Source organism: Cyanistes caeruleus, chromosome 26, assembly GCF_971803275.1.
Source record: "Cyanistes caeruleus chromosome 26, bCyaCae1.hap1.1, whole genome shotgun sequence".
In the NCBI taxonomy this organism is placed as follows: domain Eukaryota; kingdom Metazoa; phylum Chordata; class Aves; order Passeriformes; family Paridae; genus Cyanistes; species Cyanistes caeruleus.
Window position 1 is genome coordinate 803514 of NC_141726.1, and position 25549 is coordinate 829062.

The 25549-nt window shown below is 48.7% G+C and overlaps 2 protein-coding genes across 7 annotated transcripts; one reads left to right on the top strand and one right to left on the bottom strand.

Moving 5' to 3' along the window:
- Positions 1–12215, bottom strand: SNRNP40 (small nuclear ribonucleoprotein U5 subunit 40). The gene is made up of 10 exons (XM_086863468.1): positions 11975–12215; positions 10845–10974; positions 10318–10411; positions 9060–9225; positions 8405–8527; positions 6993–7113; positions 5969–6051; positions 5516–5577; positions 3694–3797; positions 1–293 (listed from the first exon to the last, which is right to left on the bottom strand). Exons 1-10 carry the CDS (start codon positions 12200–12202, stop codon positions 244–246), a joined length of 1161 nt encoding a protein of 386 aa, XP_086719594.1. The 5' UTR covers positions 12203–12215; the 3' UTR covers positions 1–243.
- A 217-nt stretch (positions 12216–12432) lies between these two features.
- ZCCHC17 (zinc finger CCHC-type containing 17) lies at positions 12433–25269 on the top strand. 6 transcript variants are annotated; one of them, XM_086863384.1, is made up of 8 exons: positions 12449–12795; positions 14053–14110; positions 14882–14982; positions 15062–15153; positions 16177–16277; positions 19296–19447; positions 21048–21113; positions 24648–25269. In XM_086863384.1, the coding sequence occupies exons 1-8, from the start codon at positions 12754–12756 to the stop codon at positions 24813–24815; spliced, it is 780 nt and encodes a 259-aa protein (XP_086719510.1). In that variant the 5' UTR covers positions 12449–12753; the 3' UTR covers positions 24816–25269. The 6 variants fall into 6 exon arrangements, with proteins under 6 accessions (XP_086719513.1, XP_086719510.1, XP_086719511.1 ...); XM_086863385.1 differs by having other exon boundaries at positions 24651–25269; XM_086863390.1 differs by lacking the exon at positions 24648–25269 and adding an exon at positions 21778–24340.
- The last annotated feature ends 280 nt before the right edge of the window (positions 25270–25549 follow it).

Genomic DNA, 25549 nt, shown 5'->3' on the forward strand with positions numbered 1-25549 from the left:
TGTGTAAAAATCCATTTATGGCAGCTTTAACAGTATCAAAAACACCCCAGGAGAAACAGGACAGGGAAAGGAACAAAAATGCTCAGTTTGAAGAGTTTCACGGCCAGTGGCACAGCCAAAACAAAATCCCGAGTGTCCCCGGAGAAAGGGGAGGTGGAAAGGCTGCAGAGGGAGGGGAGGGGACAGCAGGGACAGCTGTCACACCCTGCTGCTGTCACCTCCCCTCCGGGAGCTCAGGATCCCTCACTGGATCTCCCCCATGTAGAGCCTCTTGTCACTGGAGGCCGAGAGAACTGAGGGGGAAAGGGAGAGAGAGAGAGGGGGAGAGAGAAAATAAAAATTAATATAAAATGTAAAAATTCAAATATTGAAAAAAATGGAATATAAAAATTGAAATAAAACGTAAAAACAGAATGTAAAAATTGAAATCAAATGTCAAAAATTGGAATATAATAACTGAAATCAAATAGAAAAAATAGAATATAAAAATTGAAATAAAATATAAAAATGGAATGTAAAAATTGAAGTATAATATATAAAAAAATGGAATGTAAAAATTGAAATAAAATATAAAAAACTGGAATATAATAACTGAAATCAAATAGAAAAAATAGGATATAAAAATTGAAATAAAATATAAAAATGGAATGTAAAAATTGAAATGAAACGGAAAAACAGAATGTAAAAATTGAAATAAAATATAAAAACCTGGAATATAATAACTGAAATCAAATAGAAAAAATAGGATATAAAAATTGAAATAAAATATAAAAATGGAATGTAAAAATTGAAATAAAACGGAAAAACAGAATGTAAAAATTGAAATCAAATGTCAAAAATTGGAATATAATAACTGAAATCAAATAGAAAAAATAGAATATAAAAATTGAAATAAAATATAAAAATGGAATGTAAAAATTGAAATGAAACGGAAAAACAGAATGTAAAAATTGAAATAAAATATAAAAACCTGGAATATAATAACTGAAATCAAATAGAAAAAATAGGATATAAAAATTGAAATAAAATATAAAAATGGAATGTAAAAATTGAAATAAAACGGAAAAACAGAACGTAAAAATTGAAATCAAATGTCAAAAATTGGAATATAATAACTGAAATCAAATAGAAAAAATAGAATATAAAAATTGAAATAAAATATAAAAATGGAATGTAAAAATTGAAATAAAACGTAAAAACAGAATGTAAAAATTGAAATAAAATATAAAAAACTGGAATATAATAACTGAAATCAAATATAAAAAATAGGATATAAAAATTGAAATAAAATATAAAAATGGAATGTAAAAATTGAAATAAAACGTAAAAACAGAATGTAAAAATTGAAATCAAATGTCAAAAATTGGAATATAATAACTGAAATCAAATAGAAAAAATAGAATATAAAAATTGAAATAAAATATAAAAATGGAATGTAAAAATTGAAGTATAATATATAAAAAAATGGAATGTAAAAATTGAAATAAAATATAAAAAAACTGAATATAATAACTGAAATATAATTTAAATTGGAATGTAAAAATTGAAATATATAAAAAAATGGAATGTAAAAATTGAAATAAAATATATAAAAAATGGAATATAACTGAAACATAATATAAAAAATGGAATGTAAAAATTGAAATAAAATATAAAAATAGAATGTAAAAATTGAAATAAAATATAAAAAAATGGAATAACTGAAATATAATATAAAAAATGGAATGGAAAAATTGAAATAAAAGATGTTAAAAAATGGAATGCACAAGTTGAAATATAATATATAAAAAAATGGAATGTAAAAATTGAAATATAATAGAAAAAATGTAATATAAAAATTGAAATAAAATATAAAAATAGAATATAAAATTTAAATAAAATAAAAAATAAAATATAATATAAAATTTAAAATATAAAAATTAGAATTATAAATATAACAAAAATAACTATTTTATAAAAATATAAGTAGAAAATTAAAATGTAAAAATTAGAACATAAAGTTAAAATAGAACATCAAATTAAAATAAAAATATAAAAAATTAAAATTATGAAGATACATTTTATAAAATTACAAACATAAATAAAATACTAAAATATAAAAATTAAATAAAACATAAAACCCACAACAGAATCTAAAAATTATCCTAAGCTAGAAATGTGTCCTCCCTAAGGACACAGCAGCAAACTCCTGATTTTGCTGGAAGCTGAACTCCAGTTGTTCCCCAAAGGCACCGTGGGGCTGTGCTGTGCCCCGGGTCCCATCCCCTGCTGGGGATGACGGAGCTGGGAAGCGCAAGGAGAGGGGATGAGCCCCTCTGGAGGATCCCGAGCTGGGATCTCCATCCCGGGGAGAGCCGAGAGCCACTCCAGGGCAGCTCTGGCCAGGGAAGTGTCCCCAGGTCCCCAGGAACAGGGAGAGCAGAGCTGGCTGCCAGCTCCCCCCGCCTGTCACCGTCCCTCAGGGTCCCCTCCAGCCCAACCCGCCCTGGGGCTGGCACTGCTGGGACCCCACAGCTTCTGGGGACCCCCAGTGTCCCCACGGAATCACCAATGGTGGCCATTGCAAACCATCCCAAACCATCCAAAACCTCATCCCAAACCATCCCAAACCTCATCCCAAACATCATCCCAAACCTCATTCCAAACCATCCCAAACCTCATCCCAAACCTCATCCCAAACATCATCCCAAACATCATCCCAAACCATCCCAAACCTCATCCCAAACCTCATCCCAAACCATCCCAAACCTCATCCCAAACCATCCAAAACCTCATCCCAAACATCATCCCAAACCTCATTCCAAACCATCCCAAACCTCATCCCAAACCTCATCCCAAACCTCATCCCAAACCATCCCAAACCATCCAAAACCTCATCCCAAACATCATCCCAAACCTCATCCCAAACCTCATCCCAAACCTCATCCCAAACCATCCCAAACCTCATCCCAAACCTCATCCCAAACCTCATTCCAAACCATCCCAAACCATCCCAAACCATCCCAAACCATCCCAAACCTCATTCCAAACCTCATCCCAAACCATCCCAAACCATCCCAAACCTCATCCCAAACCTCATCCCAAACCTCATCCCAAACCTCATCCCAAACCTCATCCCAAACCTCATCCCAAACCTCATCCCAAACCTCATCCCAAACCATCCCAAACATCATCCCAAACCTCATCCCAAACCTCATCCCAAACCTCATCCCAAACCATCCCAAACCTCATCCCAAACCTCATCCCAAACCTCATCCCAAACCTCATCCCAAACCTCACGGGCCCTGGGGAGGCTGGGCCACCACCCCAAGGGCCAAGTGCCACCCTCTGGGTGTCCCCAGCCCAGCCCAGGGTGTCCCCAGCCAGCAGAGATGGGCACACAGGGCTGTGCCAGCCCCACAGGTGCACACTGAGCCACTGTGGCACTTTTGGGGCCACATCCCGTGGGGTGAGGAGCTCAGGGAGCCCTGACAGTGCTGAGGGAAGGGGAGGGGAGGGAAGGGAAGGGAAGGGGAGGGAAGGGGAGGGAAGGGGAGGGAAGGGGAGGGAAGGGGAGGGAAGGGGAGGGAAGGGGAGGGAAGGGAAGGGAAGGGAAGGGAAGGGAAGGGAAGGGAAGGGAAGGGAAGGGAAGGGAAGGGAAGGGAAGGGAAGGGAAGGGAAGGGAAGGGAAGGGAAGGGAAGGGCAGCACTCACTGATGGGCTCCTCGGGGTGGAAGGCCAGCTCGTTGACGGAGCCGGCGTGGCCGGGCAGTTTGTACAGGATCCTCCTGGACGTGGTGTCCCACACGTACACGAACCTGAGACACAGCCAGGGCAGGAAATGAACCCCTGAGCCCAGGGCAGCTCTGCAATCATCCCTGGCTGCAAAAACACAAACCCGGGCACAAAAATGCTGCTCTGGCTGGCACAGGACTGCAGAGGGCTGAGCATGGAGGAGCCAACAGCAAAAATAAATAATCAGGTAATACTAAAATAGTAAATAAATAAATAATAAAAGTAATAAAAATGTTAATAAATATGTTACAATATTTAAGTAAATAGTAGAAATAATTTAAATATTAAAATTTATGTATTAAATAATATAGAGAATATATTTAATATACTATATATATTAAACAATATAGATAATATATTTAACATTAATATATGTTAAATATTTAAATAAATATTTAAATAATATTATAATATATAATACAATATTATAATATCATATTATTTTATCATATTATTATAATATCATGACATATTACAATATTTAAAAATAGTAGAAATACTAATTTAAATATTAGAATATTACATTAAATATTATATATAACATATTTAATATATTTGTATATTAAACAAGATAATATATTTAACATATTAATATGTTAAATATTAAATTAAATATTTTATTTAATATTTATATTCTATATTATTTATTACTATATATTTATATATTATTTATTTATATATTTATGTAGTAATTATTATATCTATTTATTAATATTTATTATAATATTTACATATACAAATAATATAATATATAACACAATATTATAATATTATAAGTATTATAATTAATATTATATTATGATCGAATAAATAAAATAATAAAATAAATCAAACAATAAAAATAAAACAATAAAGGTTAAAATAAAATATAAAACAAAAATAAAAAATGGAGATAATAAAATATCTCCAACACAGACCCAGCACAGAAGGAGAGAGCAATCACTGGGGGAATGTTTGGTACCCCAAAACAAAATGTTTGTTTAATCTTGCTTTGCTTTTCCTGCAGATACTCCTAAAAAAAACCCCTCAAAACCCTAAAAATAATAACAAAATAACCAACACCAGCTCTGCCAGGCTGGATCCTGCCCCACTCCGTGCCCAGCAGGGCTGGGAGCAGAGGACAGGGAGAGCTGCAGTTCTGCCCCTCTGCTGCCACAAACTCCTGCAGCTGCTGCTCACTGCTGCTCCATGCCCTGGCCTGCAGGAATTCCTGCTTCCCTGACACTGGATTTGGGCCTGGATTTGCTCCAGGGGACGTTGGTGTCCTTCACAGGGGACATCAGGCCCTGTTGTGCTTCCTCTGCTTCCCTTCTCGCTCCTCTTTACAAATCTTTTATTTATCTTTGAATCTCTTTCCGATTGCTTTATTGCTAACTGATCCTTATTTCTCCTTAATTAGGAGTCATTAATGATCCCTGGGACCCCACCATGCAGGGATTTAGCTGGGATTTGTGCTCCTCATCCTCAGAGACCCTCCCAAGCTTCTGCCAGGGGTGCCACCAGGGCAGGAATGTCCCTGTCACCTGCTGGGGATGCCCTGGTGGGACAGGGCAGATCCTCAGCCAGCTTTTGTCAATAACAACCAGATTTTACAACACTCAGAAACCAGGAAAACTCCCTGAGGGCTGTCTGGGATTTCACACCTTCACACACAGCCCCGAGGGTGCAGGAATTCCGATGCAGGGATGCTGCAAATCCATCCTGGATTGATGGGGACAGAGGAAAGGCAGGGGCAACTCACCTGTCAGCAGAGCCCCCTGCAATTTTACTGCCATCTGGGGACCAGGAGCACCTCAGGAGGTTCTAAAACAGAAGAACATGCACAGATCTATTTAGTTTCCCCCTTCTCCTTGAATTAAAATCGCCACGAGACTTTAGCCAGCACCACTTTAATGATCTCCCTTGGAAGATGAGATGGTAATTACAGATTTTATTTTATTGCTGGAAACAGCCAGTGCCTTGTTATTTTACACAAAGTAGATGGTAAGTGTGGAAAATACTTAATTTACAGCTAATTACAGCTGAACTGAGCAAAGAAATCTTGTTACTGAGGCTTTAATTGGAATCCCACTTTGAGTGTTCATCTTTCTTTGAGTTCTTATTAAAGCCTTTCCGGCCTAAACTTGAAAAAAAAAAACAATTTAGAGGAAAGTTAATAGCAGGGAGAATTGAACAAGGACTGGAGCACACTCACCTTTTCAAAATTATGGACATTTCCCTGGAAAATCTTCACACATCTCTCCTTGGGGGCGAAGGGCCTCACGTCCCAGATCCGAACTGCGAGAGACAGAGGCAGCAGCTGAGGGGGACAGGGAAGGGACAGCCCTGGCCAAGCCCCCTGCCCAGGACAGGCTCCCTGATCCCTCATTGCCCCAGGGCCACAGGGAACAGTGGCTTTCACTGCAGGAGGCAAATCCCAAACCTGACATCCCACAAATGAGCCACCACCTCCCTACAGGAGGGTTTTCCTCATCCTGACACATCCCATGGGCACAGTCCTGATGGGCTCAGCCTCACTGAGGGACACTGGGACAGGCAGGGGGACAGCTGGGCTGTCAGGGGACATGGCCAAGCCACCCTGACACGAGCCTGAGTGCGTGAAAACCTGTCCCCCAGTGTCCTCCAGGATAACCTGTGTCCTGCCTCAGGTCCCCAATGTCCTGGCTCCTGTCACCAGTGTCCTCCAGGAAACCCTGTCCCCAGTGTCCTGCCTCCTGTCCCCAGTGTCCTGGCTCCTGTCACCAGTGTCCTGGCTCCTGTCACCAGTGTCCTGCAGGATTACCTGTCCCCAGTGTCTTGCAGGAAAACCTGTCACCAGTGTCCTGCAGGATAACCAGTGTCCTGGCTCCTGTCCCCAGTGCCCTGACTCCTGTCCCCAATGTCCTGGCTCCTGTCCCCAATGTCCTGCAGGAAACCCTGTCCCCAGTGTCCTGCCTCCTGTCCCCAGTGCCCTGACTCCTGTCCCCAGTGTCCTGGCTCCTGTCCCCAATGTCCTGCCTCCTGTCCCCAGTGTCCTGCCTCCTGTCCCCAGTGTCCTGCCTCCTGTCCCCAATGTCCTGCAGGAGCTGGTTCAAGCCCCCGAGGCAGCTGCTCCCCGCTCAAGGACACAAACTCCCGGTTTAGCTCCAGAGCCAGACTCCCTGCAGCCCACCCTGCCCCAGGGCTGTTTCCCGGGAGGAACACCCGGAGGAGCCCCTGGGAGCCCCAGCAGGCTGTACCTGTGTTGTCCATGGCGTTGGAGAGCAGGTAGGAGCCCTCGGAGCTGAGGCTCAGCCCCGTCACCGAGTCGGCGTGGCCCCGCATGGTGTAGGTGAGCTTGTTCTGCCGCAGGTCCCACACCTGAGAAATGCAACAAACACAGTCAGGAATGCAGCAGCTGCAGCCCCCAGAGCATCCCACACAGCCACTGATCCATCTGCTGCTGCAATCACCCGTGCAGCTGCCATGGAGGGGCTGCAGCTTGATGGGAGTTACAGGAAAATGGGATTTGTGACTTAGATTTGTACCTGGATGTGCTCAGCCCCCAGGGAGTTACAGGGCAGCAGCCCCACACATGCAGGGAATGGTTTCAGATTGGAAAAGGGGAGATTGGGGTGGGATCTTGAGCAGGAATTGTTCCCTGGGAGGGTGGGGAGGGGCTGGGCTGGAATTGCCAGAGCAGCTGTGTCTGTCCCTGGATCCCTGGCAGTGCCCAAGGCCAGGCTGGACATTGGGGCTGGAGCAGCCTGGGACAGTGGAGGTGACCCTGGGGACAGTGGGGGTGACCCTGGGACAGTGGGAGGTGACCCTGGGGACAGTGGGAGGTGACCCTGGGGACAGTGGGAGGTGACCCTGCCATGGTGGAGTGGGATGATCTTTCAGGTCCCTTTCCATCCAACCCATTCCATGATTCCATGAACACATGAGGCTGGAAGTTTATGGGTGTTCTAAGTGAATGTGTTCAACCCTCCAAGGAGTTAAATGTCAGCAGCCCCATGGCTGCAGAATTCCTCATGAACTGGCCACAAAATCCCCCAAATTCCCCTGGCTGGGGACAGCCCTGGTGGCAGGGACAGGCTGGAGACAGGCTGGAGCAGGGGCACAGGGACAGCCCTGGTGGCAGGGACAGGCTGGGGACAGCTCTGATGGCAGGGACAGGCTGGGGACAGCCCTGGTGGCAGGGACAGGCTGGGGACAGGCTGGAGCAGGGGCACAGGGACAGCCCTGGTGGCAGTGACAGGCTGGGGACAGGCTGGGGACAGGCTGGAGCAGGGGCACAGGGACAGCCTGAGCCCTGCAGCCAGCAGGGCTGAAGGAAACGCTGAGCTCACTCCCAAACAAGAACTTCCCGCAGCAGCAGGTGCCAGGCTGAGCTGCAAACGGGGCACAGGGGGATGTGACATTCTCTCCAGTCTCCCTCACCCACGGCTCGTCACAGCACTCCACACTGGCAGTGCTGGCACCCCGGGGATGCCAGGCTGGCACTGCCACCTCCCTGACACTTTGTTGTCCCTGCAGCACCAGCAGGGACAGACACAGCAGATCCAGGGAGGGTTTGGGGTGTGAAACTCAGCGTGGCTGTCCCTGAGCAGCGCAGGGTGTGACAGGATGGGACAGGTGGGCACAGCGGGGAAGGGACACAGGATCCTACCTTGATGTCATTGTCGATGCCACCAGAGATGATCTGGTCACTGGTGTCGTTGAAGGTGACAGCCAGCACCTGGTAGGTGTTCTGGAATGTCTGGACTGCAGCTTTTTTCCTGATATCCCACAGCTGGAAAGAAACGCGGCGTATTTAAGAGGTGGGCACAGATATTGAACAACAAAATCACAGGGACCTGCAGAGATACTGGCAGAGGTTCAGACTGCTCTCCCAAAATCCCTTTGTGGATCTCAGGAGATCATTATAAAAACATCCAGTCTGGAAATCTTCATAAAAAACATTAAATCTGCTGTGTTTGCAGCACAGGAATGAAGGCAGGGAAGAAGGGGCCAGCTCAGATTTCAGGAGAGGGGAAAAGAAGCCAGCACAGGAGATTTTAGGAAAGAGAAGAAGGGGCCAGCTCAGATTTCAGGAATAGTTTCCTCATTATTTGCTAATCCAGAGAAGCAGAAAAATCCCGGCTGAGCAGCTCAACCCTCTGAGAATCACAGAATAAAGGAGCAGTGAAATTTGATGTCACATTCTTGACTCCGAACTCAGAGCGATGACACAAATAAAAAACCCAAATTCAGCCCAGATAAATGTGAAGATCCCCAAAGCTTTTCCACCTTTTTTTTCCCCCCAAGGTTTTCCCCAGGCTGACCTTGACGGTGCCGTCGTCGCTGCCGGTGCAGACGAGCTGGGGTCCCCTCCTGGCCGGGTAGCAGGAGTTGACAAAGGACGTGTGGCCCTTGAGCCTCTTCACCCTCTCGCCCGTCTCGCTGTCCCACACGGCCACGGTTTTGTCCGTGGATGCTGAGAACAGCATGCTGCAGGGGACAGGCAGCGTCAGGGCCCGGCTCCCTGCACATCCCTCACCCAGGGGTAACAGGGGGGGAAGGACCACCCCTGTCTGGTGGTTTGGAGGAGCAGCTGAATGGACAAACCCCCTCTGAGCCCTGCTAGAAATTGTTTTCCTGCCTCCTCGAGCAGCAAGGCTCAGCAGCAATGGTGGGACAGAATTTTGAATGAAGCAGCATCTCACGTGTTCTCTCGCATCCCAGTGACTCCCAAAACTTCCCTCTGTTCCCCAAAAATGCATCAAGGGCTCACAGGTGCCCCCAGAGCTTTTGCCCACGCTGGAAAAGCCACAGTACAAGGACTTGGGGTCCATGGACTGAGCAAGGGCAACAATCCCAGAATTGTTTAGGTTGGAAAAGAGCTCCAGGAGCATCCAGTCCTGGATGTGACTGATCCCCACCGTGTCCCCAGCCCAGAGCCCTGAGTGCCACATCCAGGAATTCCCTGGGCACCTCCAGGGCTGGGCACTCCAACCCTCCCTGGGCACTTCCAAGGCCTGATCCCCTTTCCATGGGGAAATTCCTGCTGCTGTCCCCCCTGAGCCTCCCCTGGCCCAGCCTGAGGCCGTTCCCTCTCCTCCTGTCCCTGTTCCTGGCAGCAGAGCACGATCCCCCCGGCTGTCCCCTCCTGCCAGGGACTTGTGCAGAGCCAGAAATTCCCCCTGAGCCTCCTTTGCTCCAGCCTGAGCCCCTTCCCAGCTCCCTCAGGAATTCTCCAGCCCCTTCCCAGCTCCCTCAGGGATTCTCCAGCCCCTTCCCAGCTCCCTCAGGAATTCTCCAGCCCCTTCCCAGCTCCCTCAGCAATTCTCCAGCCCCTTCCCAGCTCCCTCAGGAATTCTCCAGCCCCTTCCCAGCTCCCTCAGGAATTCTCCAGCCCCTTCCCAGCTCCCTCAGGAATTCTCCAGCCCCTTCCCAGCTCTCTCAGGGATTCTCCAGCCCCTTCCCAGCTCCCTCAGGGATTCTCCAGCCCTTCCCCAGCTCCCTCAGCCCCTCCTGGGGCTCCAGCCCCATTCCCCGAGGTTCAGAGGTGTCTCTGAGCAGCAGGAAGGCTCTCTCTCTCACCTGCCATCCGTGTTGTAGTGCAGCTCCATGACGGCCCCGCTGTGCCCCTTGAGGGTGGCGAAGTTGTCACAGTCCCCGTAGACGTTCCAGAGCACTGGGGGACAGCAAGGGGGGAGCTGAGCACGGGAAATGCACGGGAACAGCTCCCTGCTGGGTGTGGAGCTGAGCTTTGGGACTGCAGCAGGGAGGGATGGACCAGCCCCGCCGCTGAGACCCCCCTGGGATGATTCACAGCGTGAGCCCCGGGGCAGAGCTGGTTCAGGCTCTTGTTTAACGTGGATTTATTAATAAAACAGATAATCTTTGCTTCATCAACCCAGCATTTCTGCAGAGCTCTGCGTGAGGGGGACGCAGGGCTGTGCCCAGCAGGACACATTTCCAGGATGGGACCTGCCAGAGGAGCTGGGCAAAGCTCCCTGCACCCCCCGGGGATGAAATTCACCCCCAGGAGGCAGCCAGGTGAGGGCTGAGCCGAAACCCCTGAGCAGCCCCGTGTGGGGACAGCAGGGGACAGCGGTGGCACTCACAGATGAGCCTGTCGAAGCCAGCCGAGGCCAGGGTGTTGCCATTGGGGTGGAACTTGCAGCAGTACACCTCCCCCTCGTGTCCTGACAGCAGCATGATGGGGGCCTGCAGCGAGGAGCAGCGCGGGGGGCCCTGGGGACACAGGACACGCCGTGAGGGGACAGGGGACAAGGCCAGCCTGCCACCCCTGCCACATCCTGACCTTCCCAGAGCACATCCCACCACAATTCCAGAATCTCAGGATCACTGAGGTTGGAAAAGAGCTCCAGGAGCATCCAGTCCTGGCTGTGACTGATGCCCACCTTGTGCCCAGCCCAGAGCCCTGAGTGCTTTCCTTGGGCACCTCCAGGGCTGGGCACTCCAAACCTCCCTGGGCAGCCCCTGCCAAGCCCTGATCCCCTTTCCATGGGGAAATTCCTGCTGCTGTCCCCCCTGAGCTCCCCTGGCCCAGCCTGAGGCCGTTCCCTCTCCTCCTGTCCCTGTTCCTGGGAGCAGAGCCCGACCCCCCCGGCTGTCCCCTCCTGCCAGGGACTTGTGCAGAGCCAGAAATTCCCCCTGAGCCTCCTTTGCTCCAGGCTGAGCCCCTTCCCAGCTCCCTCAGGAATTCTCCAGCCCCTTCCCAGCTCCCTCAGGAATTCTCCAGCCCCTTCCCAGCTCCCTCAGGAATTCCCCAGCCCCTTCCCAGCTCCCTCAGGAATTCTCCAGCCCCTTCCCAGCTCCCTCAGCAATTCTCCAGCCCCTTCCCAGCTCCCTCAGCAATTCTCCAGCCCCTTCCCAGCTCCCTCAGCAATTCTCCAGCCCCTTCCCAGCTCCCTCAGGAATTCTCCAGCCCCTTCCCAGCTCCCTCAGCAATTCTCCAGCCCCTTCCCAGCTCCCTCAGGAATTCTCCAGCCCCTTCCCAGCTCCCTCAGCAATTCTCCAGCCCCTTCCCAGCTCCCTCAGCAATTCTCCAGCCCCTTCTCAGCTCCGTTCCCTGCCCTGGACTCGCTCCGGTCCCTCCTGAACGGAGATGCCCCAGCACTGCCCAGCTCCCGGCCCTTCCCTCCTACTGGAACCAGCCCCGTCCTTTTCCCCTCCCGTGTCCCACCCAGCCCGGGTCTCTCCCCGCCCTGCGGCCCCGTTCCCCCGTTACCGCCTGCAGCAGAGCTCCGGCCGGAGGCTGCCCCCCTGCACCGCCCGTGCCCGGCGCGCCCGGCAGGTCATGGCGGGGCCGCTTGGCGGGCACGGGGACGAGCGGGAGGTCGGGGCCGGGCGCGGGGGCGGTGCCGGGGGCGGCGGGGCCCGGGGGGGGAGCGGGAGCGGGAGCGGGGCCGGGGCCAGGCCCGGGGCCCGGGACCTTCCGCTTCTGCTGCTCGATCATGGCGGGCGCCCGGCCCCGCCCCCCGCCCCCCATTGGCTGCCGCCGCCGTGCCCTCCGCGCTGATTGGTGGAGCGCCACGGATGTCCCGCCCCGCCCTCACCGCTGCCGGCGCGCCGAGCATTGTGCGGGGAGAGCGGCGCTTTCTGGCGCGCCTCGCTCTGATTGGCGGAGAGCGCGCGCTGTGTCGCATGGGTAACAGTGATTGGCTGGATTCGCGACCCGAGAGCATTGCGCTCTGTGATTGGTGGAGAGCGCGGCCCTTGGCGTCAGGAAGGCATGGCGGCGGCGGGTGGGGGATGCTGAGGCCATGGCGGCGGCGGCGGGGGATGCTGAGGCCATGGCGGCGCTCCGGTGGTGCTGCCGCGGGCGGTGAGGAGCCCCCGCCGGGCCGTCCCGCCGCAGCGCTCTGCGCCATCCCTGCAGATTCCGCTCGGCTGCTTCCCCGCGCTCCTGACGCCGCTGAGCCCTGAGGGCTCCGTGCTGCAGCTGTCTCCCCTCAGGCCGCCCCGCAGGAGCTGCGGGACGCGAATCCAGCGGCGCCTCTGGGAGCGATGGAGCCGCTGCCCGAGCTCTTCTCCATCTTCCAGGGCGAGGTGCGGGGAGCCTGGGCCGCTCTGCCGGGATTCCTTGTGTTGCTTTGCGGGGGGTTTATCCCGGGGGAGGTTTGGGTGTTTGTTCGCTGTTTGGGGTTTGGGTTTTGTTTGTTGGGTGTTTGCTGTTTGGGTGTTTGGTGTTGGGGTGTTTGGGTGTTGGGGTGTTTGGGTGTTGGGTGTTTGGGTGTTTGGGTGTTGGGGTGTTTGGGTGTTGGGGTGTTTGGGTGTTGGGTGTTTGCTGTTGGGGTGTTGGGTGTTGGGCTGTTGGGGTGTTGGGGTGTTGGGTGTTTGCTGTTTGGCTGTTGGGGTGTTTGGCTGTTGGGGTGTTTGGCTGTTGGGGTGTTTGGCTGTTGGGGTGTTTGGCTGTTGGGGTGTTTGGCTGTTGGGGTGTTTGGCTGTTGGGGTGTTTGGCTGTTGGGGTGTTTGGCTGTTGGGGTGTTTGGCTGTTGGGGTGTTTGGCTGTTGGGGTGTTTGCTATTTGGCTGTTGGGGTGTTTCTGTGTTTGGGTGTTTCTGTGTTTGGTGTTTCAGCTGTTTGTTTGGTGTTTCAGCTGTTTGTTTGGTATTTGTGTGTTTGTGCAGCTCTGCACTGTGCACACCTCTGGCTGTGTTCATGCACAGCCACAGAGCGGGGGCAGCAGGAAAAGGGGGGAGTTCAGTCCCTCTGCCCCACTCAGGTGATTCCCACCTGCAGAGCTGCGAATTCCAACAGAATTCCAACATCAGCAGCAGCTGGAGAGAGCCCAGAGGAGCCCCTGGAACTGCTCCAGGGCTGGAGCCCCTCTGGAGCCAGGCTGGGAGAGCTGGGGGTGCTCAGCTGGAGAGGAGAAGCTCCAGGGAGAGCTCAGAGCCCCCTCCAGGGCCTGCAGGGGCTCCAGGAGAGCTGGAGAGGGACTGGGGACAAGGCCTGCAGGGACAGGACCCAGGGAATGGCTTGAGATTGGAAAAGGGGAGATTGGGGTGGGATCTTGGGCAGGAATTGTTCCCTGGGAGGGTGGGGAGGGGCTGGGCTGGAATTGCCAGAGCAGCTGTGGCTGTCCCTGGATCCCTGGCAGTGCCCAAGGCCAGGCTGGGTGGGTTTGGGACACTGGAATTGTCCCTGGGGTGGCAGAGGGGGCAGAAAAGGAGCTTTAAGATCCCTCCAAACCCAAGCATTCCCTGATCCTCTGCTGATCCCAGCTCAGGTGAGCTGTGCAGGTTCATTGTGCAGCTTCTCCCCTGGGAAAAGCTTCAGCTCTCGTGTGCTTTTTTTCCCCAGGTTGCTGCAGTGACAGATTTTGGGGCATTTATCAAAATCCCAGGCTGCAGGAAGCAAGGTTTGTGTCTCTGCCGTTGTTTCTCGTTGCTGTGTCTGAGGCAAGCAGCCCCCTCAGGGTTAAAGGCTTGTAGCAAAAGCTCAGGAAAGGAATTTTTCCTAAATTAGGAAGAAATTTGGACTTCTTGGGAAGCATTTTGAAGTTGATGGAGTTTTGTGTGATTGCCAGAAAAGACTCAGAGGGATTTTTGGTAACTTCAGGGTGTCTTGGGGGTGTTTTTTTTGTAAATTCTGGATATTTTGGGGTTTTGGTTTCCTCAGGATATCTTGGGGCTGTTTTTTTTTTGTAAATTCTGGCTATTTTGGGGTTTTGCTAACTTCAGAATATTTTAATGGAGGTTTTTGATTCAGAGAATTATTTGAAGATAATGGCAGACTGTTTAATCTGCAGTTAGGTGGTTTGCCCAATTTCCTGCTTTTAATGGTCAGTGTCAATGAGTGGGGAGAAAAAAGATTAAAACAAAACTGATATTTTTAATTTTTAAATGTAATTAATTAATAAATTAAATAAATAAATAAATAAAACCCCAAGGGATTTTCTGCACCCAATTTGGGAACTGGAAATTTGAGTCTCAGTGCAGAATTGTCCATACAGAACTGAAAAAGAGGATGAACTAAGGAAATAAACACTATCAACTTTAAAATTTAATTTATTAATGGTGTAAAAACACATTGTTCCCACACCCCAATGGATTTTCTGTGCCCAGTTTGGGAGTTTTGCTGTCCTGGGAGGCAAATCTGAGGATTGTTTTTGTGTCTCTCCCGTCCCCAGGCCTTGTCCACAGGAGCCACATGTCCTCCTGCCGTGTGGACAAACCCTCCGAGATGGTCGATGTCGGGGACAAAGTCTGGGTGAAGCTCATTGGGAAGGAGGTGACCCCAATTCCAATCAAATATCCCGTGTGTTAATTAGCACTGGGGTCGTTAGTCCCGCTAATTCCGTGTTTTGCAGGTGAAGGATGAGAAGCTGAAGCTCTCCCTCTCCATGAAGGTTGTTCACCAAGGCACGGGGAAGGACCTGGATCCCAACAACGTTTCCCTTGAGTGGGTAAATCTGAGCAGAGCAGGGATGGGTGGGATTTTGGGATTTTGGGCAGGAATTGTTCCCTGGGAGCGTGGGGAGGGGCTGGAATTGCCCCTGGATCCCTGGCAGTGCCCAAGGCCAGCTCTGCTCTTTGATTTTAGAAAGTTTTACCTGGAGAGCAACCTTTAAAATCCTCGTGGTCAGGTGTGTTTGTAGGAAAATGAGGGATTAAAGGTGAGAATGAGAAAATGAGGGATTGAAGGTGAGAATGAGAAAATGAGGGATTGAAGGTGAGAATGAGAAAATGAGGGATTGAAGGTGAGAATGAGAAAATGAGGGATTGAAGGTGAGAATGAGAAAATGAGGGATTGAAGGTGAGAATGAGAAAATGAGGGATTGAAGGTGAGAATGAGAAAATGAGGGATTGAAGGTGAGAATGAGAAAATGAGGGATTGAAGGTGAGAATGAGAAAATGAGGGATTGAAGGTGAGAATGAGAAAATGAGGGATTGAAGGTGAGAATGAGAAAATGAGGGATTGAAGGTGAGAATGAGAAAATGAGGGATTGAAGGTGAGAATGAGAAAATGAGGGATTGAAGGTGAGAATGAGAAAATGAGGGATTGAAGGTGAGAATGAGAAAATGAGGGATTGAAGGTGAGAATGAGAAAATGAGGGATTGAAGGTGAGAATGAGAAAATGAGGGATTGAAGGTGAGAATGAGAAAATGAGGGATTGAAGGTGAGAATGAGAAAATGAGGGATTGAAGGTGAGAATGAGAAAATGAGGGATTGAAGGTGAGAATGAGAAAAATGAGGGATTGAAGGTGAGAATGAGAAAATGAGGGATTAAAGGTGAGAATGAGGAAAATGAGGGATTGAAGGTGAGAATGAGAAAATGAGGGATTGAAGGTGAGAATGAGAAAATGAGGGATTGAAGGTGAGAATGAGAAAATGAGGGATTGAAGGTGAGAATGAGAAAATGAGGGATTGAAGGTGAGAATGAGAAAACGAGGGATTGAAGGTGAGCTGTTGTTGTCCTCCCAGGCAGGATGAGAGGAAGAGACGCACCTTCAGGGATTACACCAGCCAGAAGATCACCCTGGAGGCCGTCCTGAACACGGTGTGCAAGAAATGTGGCTGCAAAGGTGGGTGTGGGGCTGTGTCCCTGCCAGGCAGGGACCCTGGAGGGGCTGAAGCAGTGTTTGCCTCATGGCTGCAATCCCAGAACGGTTTGGGTTGGAAAGGAGAGTAAATCCCAGCTGATTCCAACCCCCAGGGACAAATTCCAGCATCCAGCCTGGCATGGGGCACTGCCAGGGGTCCAGAGATGGAGAATTTCTCTCCTGGTCCAGTTCTCCAAAAATGCATTAATCCCTTTTGTCACTGACAAAAGAGCTTCCCAAATATCCCTGGGTGAGCCAGGAGTTATTAAAAATCAGGTAGGAAGCAGCAGAATGTTTAGTCTGTCACTGAAATAAAAAATATGGATTTTAGAGTGTTTAATACATGGAGTAAAGATTGAGGAAAAAGAAGTGTGGTTTTTAGCTCTCCTTCTCCCTTCTCCTCCATGATCCTGCAAATTTTAGGAGCACAAAGAGTGATTGGTTCAAAGTCACAGTTTTAGTTATTTAAGCAGATAGAGAAAACTTATTTGTTAATGTATAAAAACAATAGAGGTGTCTATAGTTAATAGGGTATAAATAGATGTATTTTTATAATATAATATATAATGTAATGCAATATATAATATATATAATATGTAATGTATAATATGTAACATATAATGTGTAACATATAATATATGTTTAATAAATATGTAATAATATATAATATATAATGTAATATAATATAAAATTTATAACATGTAACATAAAATATATAACATAATATATAATAAGTAATATATTATAATGTAATTTTTATTATATTATATTATAATGAAATATATAATATAAAATAATATATAATGTGATATATAATATATAGCACGTAACATAACATTAACATAACATTAACATAACATTAACATAACATTAACATAACATTAACATAACATTAACATAACATTAACATAACATTAACATAACATTAACATAACATTACATCTATTTGGTGCCATCAGAACCCAAAGTGTGCCAGGTTTTATTGATTTAAACTTGTGTAAAAAGTCTGGAAAACCCTCCAGTCTTTGTGATAACGTCCTAATTAACCCAAGGAACGAGATCCTAACGAGCTTTGGAGTTTCCATCAGAGCCAGAGAACTGAGACTCCCCGTGAGGAACTGTCCAAAGGAGCTCAGAGAAATCCAGGAGAGGGAAGAAGAGGAGCAGAATCAGTGAGAGAAAAACAGATTAAAAGAGTTGCAGGGGCAGCCAGAGCTGAGTGTCCATCAGCTCCAGCTCAGCTGGACAAATAAAGTTCAATTAAATTTAATTAATTTGCAGCTCAAATGAAGTTGGTGATGTGCTGAAATGATGTTCTTCCAGGCTCAGCAATGGGAAAACCATTCTGTGGTGCCTTTCAGTAGATTTATTTATACCTGGAGATGCTCCCTGCAGCACAGGCTGGGCAGAGCTAAAGGAGTCAAGTAGGGATTTATTAAATTAAATTTTATTAAAAAGCCCTGCAGAGTTATGCACCAATGCAGTGTCTGGAAATACCAGAAAAAATAAATAAATCAGAATCTGGGAAATACAGAAGTTAAACCTCAGGCATCAGCTGAGGCACAAAGTAGGTTTTCTTTTTTTGTGCAGGAGTTTTTGCTGTGTTATTTGGAGGAAATGTTTAATGGGGCTCGTGCTGTTCTGGAGGAGGTTAATGATGAGTGTGGGCTCTCCTGTGGCACAGGAATATCCTTAAAATACCATTTTAAAGAATTATTGCTATTTAAAGAACTATTATATATAAACCACTATTTTAAAGAACCCCAGAACCAGGGTTATGCCTGTTTTCTATTTTCTGCTTTTTAACAATGGTGTCTCCTGTAACAGCAGGTGCCAGCTCTCCAGATTCCCACTGCAGCTCTGAGTAGGTCAGCTTTGATGTCTCCAGAGTAGAAAGGGTAGAACCAGCAGAGCTGAATTTCCCTCTCCTTGTGCCTTCACTCATTTTCCAGGTGCCAGTCACACCCATTTACCTTTCCCCCACTCTTTTCTGGGCTGATCCAGCTCCTGCAGAGACAGATTTTTATGTGTTGAGATGAGGATGTTTTATTTCTTGCCTGACTGATCCCTCCAGAATGACCTGGGTTGTGTTCCCTGTCCTGTTTCATCAGGGCACGTTCAAATTTCAGGGTAAAAAAAGTCCAGTGTGGATTGTCTTCCTTGTGGCTCATAATCAAAAGAGCCCCAGCAGCACTTCAGGTGTGCCAGATGTATTTATTTAAAAAAAAAAAAAGAATTTATTAAAAAAAAAGAATTTATTCAAAAGAATTTGTTAAAAAAAGAATTTATTAATAAGAGTTTATTAAAAAATATTAAAAAGAATTTATTAAAAAAAGAATTTATTAAAAAAGAATTTATTCAAAAGAATTTGTTAAAAAAAGAATTTATTAATAAGAGTTTATTAAAAAATATTAAAAAAAGAATTTATTAAAAAAAGAATTTATTAAAAAAAGAATTTATTTTAAAAAAAGAATTTATTTTAAAAAAAGAATTTATTAAAAAAAGGATTTATTAAAAAAAATTTACTAAAAAGAATTTTTTAAAAAGAATTTATTTAAGAAAGGATTTATTAAAAAATTATTAAAAGAATAATGTATTAAAAATTATTAAAAATAATTTATTAAAAAAATTATTAAAAAATTAAAAAAGGAATTTATTTTAAAAAAGAATTTATTAAAAAAGGATTTATTAAAAAGAATTTATTAAAGAATTTATTAAAAAAAGAATTTATTAAAAAAAAATTTACTAAAAAGAATTTATTAAAAAACTTATTTTAAAAAAAGAATTTATTAAAATATTAAAAAATTATTAAAAAATAAAATTATTTAAAAAATATTAAAAACATATATTAAAAATTTATTAAAAATAATTTATTAAAGATAATTTATCAAAATATTAAAAATAATTTATGAAAAATAATTTTTTAAAAAGCATTTATTAAAAAAAAAATAAAAAGAAGGAAAAGAGGCTGTGTTATTCCTTCCACCACCTTTTCTCCAGGTCATTTTGCCAAGGAGTGCTTTGTGCAGCCTGGAGGAACCAAGTACAGCCTCATTCCAGAGGAGGAGGAGGAAGAGGAGGGGGCAGCAGCAGCACGTGGAGGGGATGGGAAGATCAGCCAGGCTGAGGAAGCTGCAAAAAAGAGGAGAAAGGTACGAGGTGGCCTGGAAAAGGAAATGGGGGTGGGAGTTTGCTCTGTAGTTACTCCTGAGTTACTCCAGCGAGGAGGCCGTGAGGAGCCAGCTGTGGGCTGAGAAGGGGCTCAGGTTTGGGCAGGTTCTGGAGCAAAACAGGGGCCTCCTCTGCAGATCTCTCACCAATTCCTGGCTTTTCCCTTCCATTGCCAAGCTGGCTTTGTGCTGCAGCACACATTCCTCCAGAGATACTCTTAGAGTGAGAAAAAGATGGCAATTGCTTTTGCTGCTCTTTGGGAGGCTCTGTGGGCATTGCTTCAGTGGCCTGAACCCCTGGGATTGTTGCCAGGGATCTGTTTTCCTTTCTCCTGCCCTCGCACCTTTCTCTGATCTGGACTCGGTGCCCTGCTGGCTGCAGGGGTGTCCTGACCCTGCCAGAGCTGTGGGAATTGGGTTTATCTGCACCCTCTGGGGGAAAATCCCCGGCTGTGTTTGCACAGGGAGCATTCCCAGGCTCCAGAGCAGTCGCTGTCCCTGTGAAATCAGATCAGAGACATTTTCCAGGCAGAGTTTGACCTCAGCCTCGCAGCAGGATGGGATAAAATAAAACACAGGTGAAGCTTCAACCCAAGCCAGGAGCTTTTGGTGGTCAGGTTTTTTCAGGGATGAGTGTTCACAGAATCCCAGAGGGTGGAAGGGACCTTAAATCCCATCCCACCCCTGCCATCAGCAGGGACACCTCCCACTGTCCCACACTGCTCCAGCCTGGCTTGGGACTCATCCAGGGACAGCCACAATCCAGCTCAAGACTTCCATAAATAAACTCTTCCATCAGCCTCTTCATAGTCCCACTTCTAATTACACTTCCAAAGCCCTTTCTCTGTACTTTCCCCTCTTTCCAGCTCTGTGGCCACTCTGTATCCCTGGAGAGTGGCAACAGGCAGAAAGGGCTCCAGTTATTGAAATGTTTTGGGGAAAAATGACACAAAGAAGTGCAGAAATAGCACAAACAGCTTGTCCTACCCCTGCCCATCCACCAGGATGGGGATTCCCAGTGGAGTCTTGCCCTGCAAGATTTCCTGCAGGAAATGTCGGTCTCTGTCCTGAATTTCTTCCTGATTTTTTGGGGGGTTGGTGGATTAATAACTTTCCTTGAAATCCCACTTGTTCCTTTGATCTCCCTCCCTTCTCAAGGGTGACATCAAAAGTTTTCAGATGCTTTCCAGAGCTGGAATAATAAAACTCGGAGCTTTTTTGGAAGCAGGATGTGGGATCCTGGAGATGAATGGTTCCCTTGTAGCGCCTGCTGTGATCTTGTCTGGGAGCCACCACGTGCTTCCCTGGAGCTCTGGGGATTTACAGATAACTCCATGGATTCAGGGACAATCTCCTTGCTGGCCTGTGCCATGTGTGTGACACCAGTGTGGGGCTGGGCTGTTTCAGAGAGACAGCTCCACTGAGCAGTAGAATTAACATCTGTGCTTGTTCAGGGCCAGCGTTTTGTGCTTTCCTGGATCCCACGTTTCCTCACAGTTTCTGGGGTTTTTCTCCTTTTCCCAGAGATTTCCTCTCTTGTGACACTCCAGGATCTTCACCCTGTTTTTCCCCACCTTGCCAGGTTCCCCGTGCCTGTTTTCCCTCCTGCCTGAGCCTCTCAGCATTTCCAGGCTGGAGCTGGAGCCAGGTCTGTGGTGTGACAGTGACATCTTCGGGTGGCAGCACTGAGCCCTGGCCCTGCAATCCCTGAGAAAACGGGAGATGGGAGAAGGGGAGAGGCTGGAGCGTGTCCAGGGGAGGGAATGGGGCTGGAGAATTCCTGAGAGAACTGGGAAAGGGGCTGGAGAATTCCTGAGGGAGCTGGGAAGGGGCTGGAGAATCCCTGAGGGAGCTGGGAAGGGGCTGGAGAATTGCTGAGGGAGCTGGGAAGGGGCTGGAGAATTGCTGAGGGAGCTGGGAAGGGGCTGGAGAATTGCTGAGGGAGCTGGGAAGGGGCTGGAGAATTGCTGAGGGAGCTGGGAAGGGGCTGGAGAATTCCTGAGGGAGCTGGGAAGGGGCTGGAGAATCCCTGAGGGAGCTGGGAAGGGGCTGGAGAATTCCTGAGGGAGCTGGGAAGGGACTGGAGAATTCCTGAGGGAGCTGGGAAGGGACTGGAGAATTGCTGAGGGAGCTGGGAAGGGGCTGGAGAATTCCTGAGGGAGCTGGGAAGGGGCTCAGGGGGGCCTGGCAGGAGGCTGCTCCCAGGGAGTGAGGGATGCCATGAAACAGCCTCAGGTTGTGCTGAGGGAGGTTTAGGTTGGATACTTGGGAAAAATCCTTCACAGAAAGGGTTGGTAAAACTGTGCTGGCAGGGGTGGAGTCCCTGTCCCTGGTGAAGGACGTGGATGTGGCACCTGGGGCCGTGCTTGGAGCGGCCGATCTCGGTCTCGGAGGGCTTTTCCAGCCTGAACAATTCCAGGATTCCATGAGGCTGTGTGGGACAGCTGGGCTGCCCCAGGCTCGGTGTCCCTTTTCCTCCTGGGGTCACGGGGTGAGGGAGCTCCTGCTGCTCTGGGGGAGGTTGATGTCCCTGCAGGGACTGTGTGGGAGGCTGGGAATGGCTGAGCCCTTCTCATCCTCCTGCTGCCTTTGTCTGCCAAGAAAAAACCTGCAGTGCTGACCGAGGGATTGAAATCCTCCCGGTTCATCCCAACTTCTGCTCACACAACCTCAAACTGGGGGGTTTCCATCCATTTCCAAGTTCCTTACGAGTTTTATTCCGCATGGAACAGCTCACCCCTGAGGTGGTTTTGGATGGCCTTTGGGATTGGGGCTTTTTTAGGACTCTGCTGCTCTTTTCCTCCCCTTGTGGAAGATTTCCAGATCTTCCTGCAGTGTGAAAACCACACCTAAATGTGTTTGTTCTGTGACCTGTGGCTCATCCAGCCTCGCTCCATCCTCAGTTTTACTGGTTTTACTGGTTCTTCCATGGCATTAAGAGGGCACAGCCCTTCACACATTATTTTAATCCAAATTTTCCAGAGCTTGACTGCCTATTTACTGGCTTTAGGCTGAGTTCTTCTCCTCAGCTTCATTCTGACTGCTCCTCCAACAGGGGATGCAAAAACACCTTCAGACTGATGTAATGAATCTTGTTTGGAATGAAATTGGGTGGTGGAATGAGGATAAAGAATAAAACCCTGAAGGATTAATAATAAAATCTAGAAGGATTCCTGGCACAGCCCTGGGGAGGCAGACAGACCTCAGAAATCCGTCTGGGTTTTCCACAAGGACAAGATACAAAGTCTTGGAATGGGATCACAACTCAGAAGGGTCTGGTGAGAAATATTTCAGTTTCTTGGAGTGCTCTGGGCACTCCCCTCTTATCTCAAATACCTGTGGGAGGAACGAGCTGTTGTAGCAGCCTGGAGCTGTTTCCTCACCAAGGGCAGGAGGGAGCCTGGAGTGCTGAGGGGCCCCTCTTGGAGGAGTTTTGGAGCAGTGGGGAAGGAATTCCGTGAAAACCAACACTCAGGCTCCAGCCCAGCCTGCTGGCAGCTCCAGCAGGGCTTGGAGGGAGTTTTTGGAACACTTTTGTTGGGTTCTGGTGTGGTAATCGCAGAGGTGGGGCAGGATGTGCAGGGAACCGTGAAGTGCAGCTCTGTGCTTTGAGCCCTCTGCGCTGAGAGAGCTGCTGGGGCCAAATCCTCTCCAAATCCTCCCCCAAAATGCAGTGTTTGGAGTGCTGGGTGTGCCCAGAGCCGAGCTGAGCCCCATCCAGCTGCAGGCACAGACCTGGGCACTCCCTCAGCTCCCTGAGACCCGCTGATCTCCAGGGCTGGGATCTGGGGAAAGCTGCGGGCTGGAGCAGGAGATTTTGCAGCACCGCTGCCTCCTGCTACCAAAAGTCACCAAATCCTGGGATGGGCTGGGTGGGAAGGACCTTAAATCCCATCCAGTGCCAGGGACACCTTCCAGGGATGGAGCAGCCACATTTTTTCTGGGAATGCTCAGCTCTCCCTGTTTCCTGCTGCACTTCCAGCCCAGGCTGTGCTGATTTGCTGTGCCCTGGAAGGATCAGAGAATCATGGAATATCCAGGGCTGGAAAAGACACACACAGGGATCACTTGTTCAGCTCCTGGCCCTGCACAGGACACCCCAAGAGCCCCACTGTGTGCCACAAAAGGAATTTGTCTCTCTTGGAGTGACCTTGGCTGTTGGAAGCCCCCAGAAGGGGAGAGTGAGGCTTTGTTGATTTTTTCCAGCCAGCACAATGCCCACGTGTGCTTTCGTGTCCCCGTTCCATCCCCAGGAGCGCGTGTGACATCCTGTCCTGCCTTCAGCCCTCACATCCTGAGAAAGTTTCCCAAGCTCTGGGATGAAACTCTGGGTGGTTCTCAAGCTTTCTCACCATGTGCACGGGCTGGAAAAGCTTGAGAACATTCTCCTTGCTGCATCCCCTTTTCTGGAGGATTTAACTCCTTCCCATCCTCTTAGGACTGGAAGGATTTGCTTCTGCCTTTCCTCTGTGGCTCAGGGATTTTGTGGTGAGTCTGTTGTAACCCACAGGAAAACAGACTCGGTTTGGGGTGACATCATTTGCTGTTGTGGAACTAAAAAGTGCCAAGAGCCTGGTGGGTGTGGAGCAGCTCCATCCTCTGCTCCCGTCCCTGAAATCCCAGAGGGTCCTGCCTGATGCTCTAAGTGTTCTCTTTGCTCTTCCAGCTCCCTAAAAATGTCCTGTTTGATTAAAAACGAGCTGCCAGCTCCTTTCCTTTTAGCCCAGCTGGCCCCTGGGCCTGGTGCTTGGACATCCCATCCAGTCTGGGCACTGGTGAGATCTTCAGGGAGGTTGTGCCACATCTTCAGGAGGGCACTGAGCTCTGCTGGGCTCTCCTGCCTGGAGCAGGAGTGTTTGGATGCTCCCGTCCTGGCAGGCTGGGGCTGCAGGGATGCTGCTCATGGCAGCTTTAGAAACCCATTTGTTAGGCAAAAAACAAGCCTCATCCTCCCAACTTAACAAAGAGCAATGAAATAATGGAGGGCACGAGCTCTCCTTTGAGTTATCCAGAGTTTCCCAGCCTGGGATTTCCGTGCTGCTGCCCCTGTGCTGTGGTTTCTGCCGAGCTCGGGGCCCTGCAGCCGGGGGCTGGCGGTGCTGGGGAGCTCCTGGGGCACGGTGCCCGTGCTGCCCTGCAGGGCAGCGGGGAGAGCATTCCCACATTGCCAGGCTCTTCCTAGGAGAAGAGGAAGAGGAAGAAGAAGCACAAGGCCAAGCAATCCTCGGGGTCGGACTCGGACAGCTCGGCCTCGGGCAGCGCCGGAGCCGAGCCCTCCAGCAAGAGACCCAAGCGCTCCGGGAAAGCCAGCAAGGCCAAGAAGAAGAAGAAGAAGAAGCACAAGAAGTAGCCCTGGGATGAGCTGGGCAGGCTGGGCTGCTGCCACGGCCATTCCCTGGCACAGCCAGCAGGGATCAGCACTGCAGGGATGGAGTTTCCTTCTGGAGCAGCTCAGGTGTGTGTGTGTGTGTTATGAGTGTTGACCTTGGTGCCAGCACAGCCCCATGACAGCCTGCAGGGCCCTGCTGTGTCCTGCTGGAGCTGCTGCCAGCTCGGTGCCAGCCCTGCAGAGCTTGGGGTGGCACAGCCAGGCCCCCACAGCGCTGGGGACGGGCTTTGGTGGGACCCTGGCACAGAGCTGGGGGTTCCAAACCTGCCCCGGCTCCCTCGGTCTCTGCCAGCCCTGGGAGCGGAGGAGCAAGGAGCAAACGGGGGAGTGGAGATACTGGGAGTAAACATGAACTGTGGAGTGTTTGCTGCCTTGGAAAGGGATGGAAAATAAATCTCTGCCCTCTGCAGCTGTACTTTGTACCAGGCTCCTTTCTTCTGGCTCCTCTACACTTCATCTTGGGCAGGGGAAGAGCAGCGCTGGCCGCGCGGGGGAGATGGGAAAGGGTTTTTTTGGGAAGTTCTGGCTCCTTCCCCAGGTTCCCTGTGGGTGGGAAGGGGGTGTGTGCTGAGGTAGCCCGTAGGAGAAGCCCTCTGGAGTGAGCACAGATCCCGTAAGTGGAGCTGAAGGTCAGGGGAAGGGGTGGCAGGGGAGCGTGCCAGGAGCAGCCGGGTCAGATGTGAGCGGGGCAGGAG

Coding starts and splice junctions, on each gene's coding strand:
- SNRNP40 (XM_086863468.1), bottom strand. CDS start 12,202: ATGATCGAGCAGCAGAAGCGGAAGGTCCCGGGCCCCGGGCCTGGCCCC. Junction 8,528..9,059: donor GCGACGACGGCACCGTCAAG/GTCAGCCTGGGG, acceptor GTTTCTTTCCAG/CTGTGGGATATCAGGAAAAA. Junction 6,052..6,992: donor CAACGCCATGGACAACACAG/GTACAGCCTGCT, acceptor TGTCTCTCGCAG/TTCGGATCTGGGACGTGAGG.
- ZCCHC17 (XM_086863384.1), top strand. CDS start 12,754: ATGGAGCCGCTGCCCGAGCTCTTCTCCATCTTCCAGGGCGAG. Junction 14,111..14,881: donor CCCAGGCTGCAGGAAGCAAG/GTTTGTGTCTCT, acceptor TCCCGTCCCCAG/GCCTTGTCCACAGGAGCCAC. Junction 21,114..24,647: donor CAGGCTGGAGCTGGAGCCAG/GTCTGTGGTGTG, acceptor GGCTCTTCCTAG/GAGAAGAGGAAGAGGAAGAA.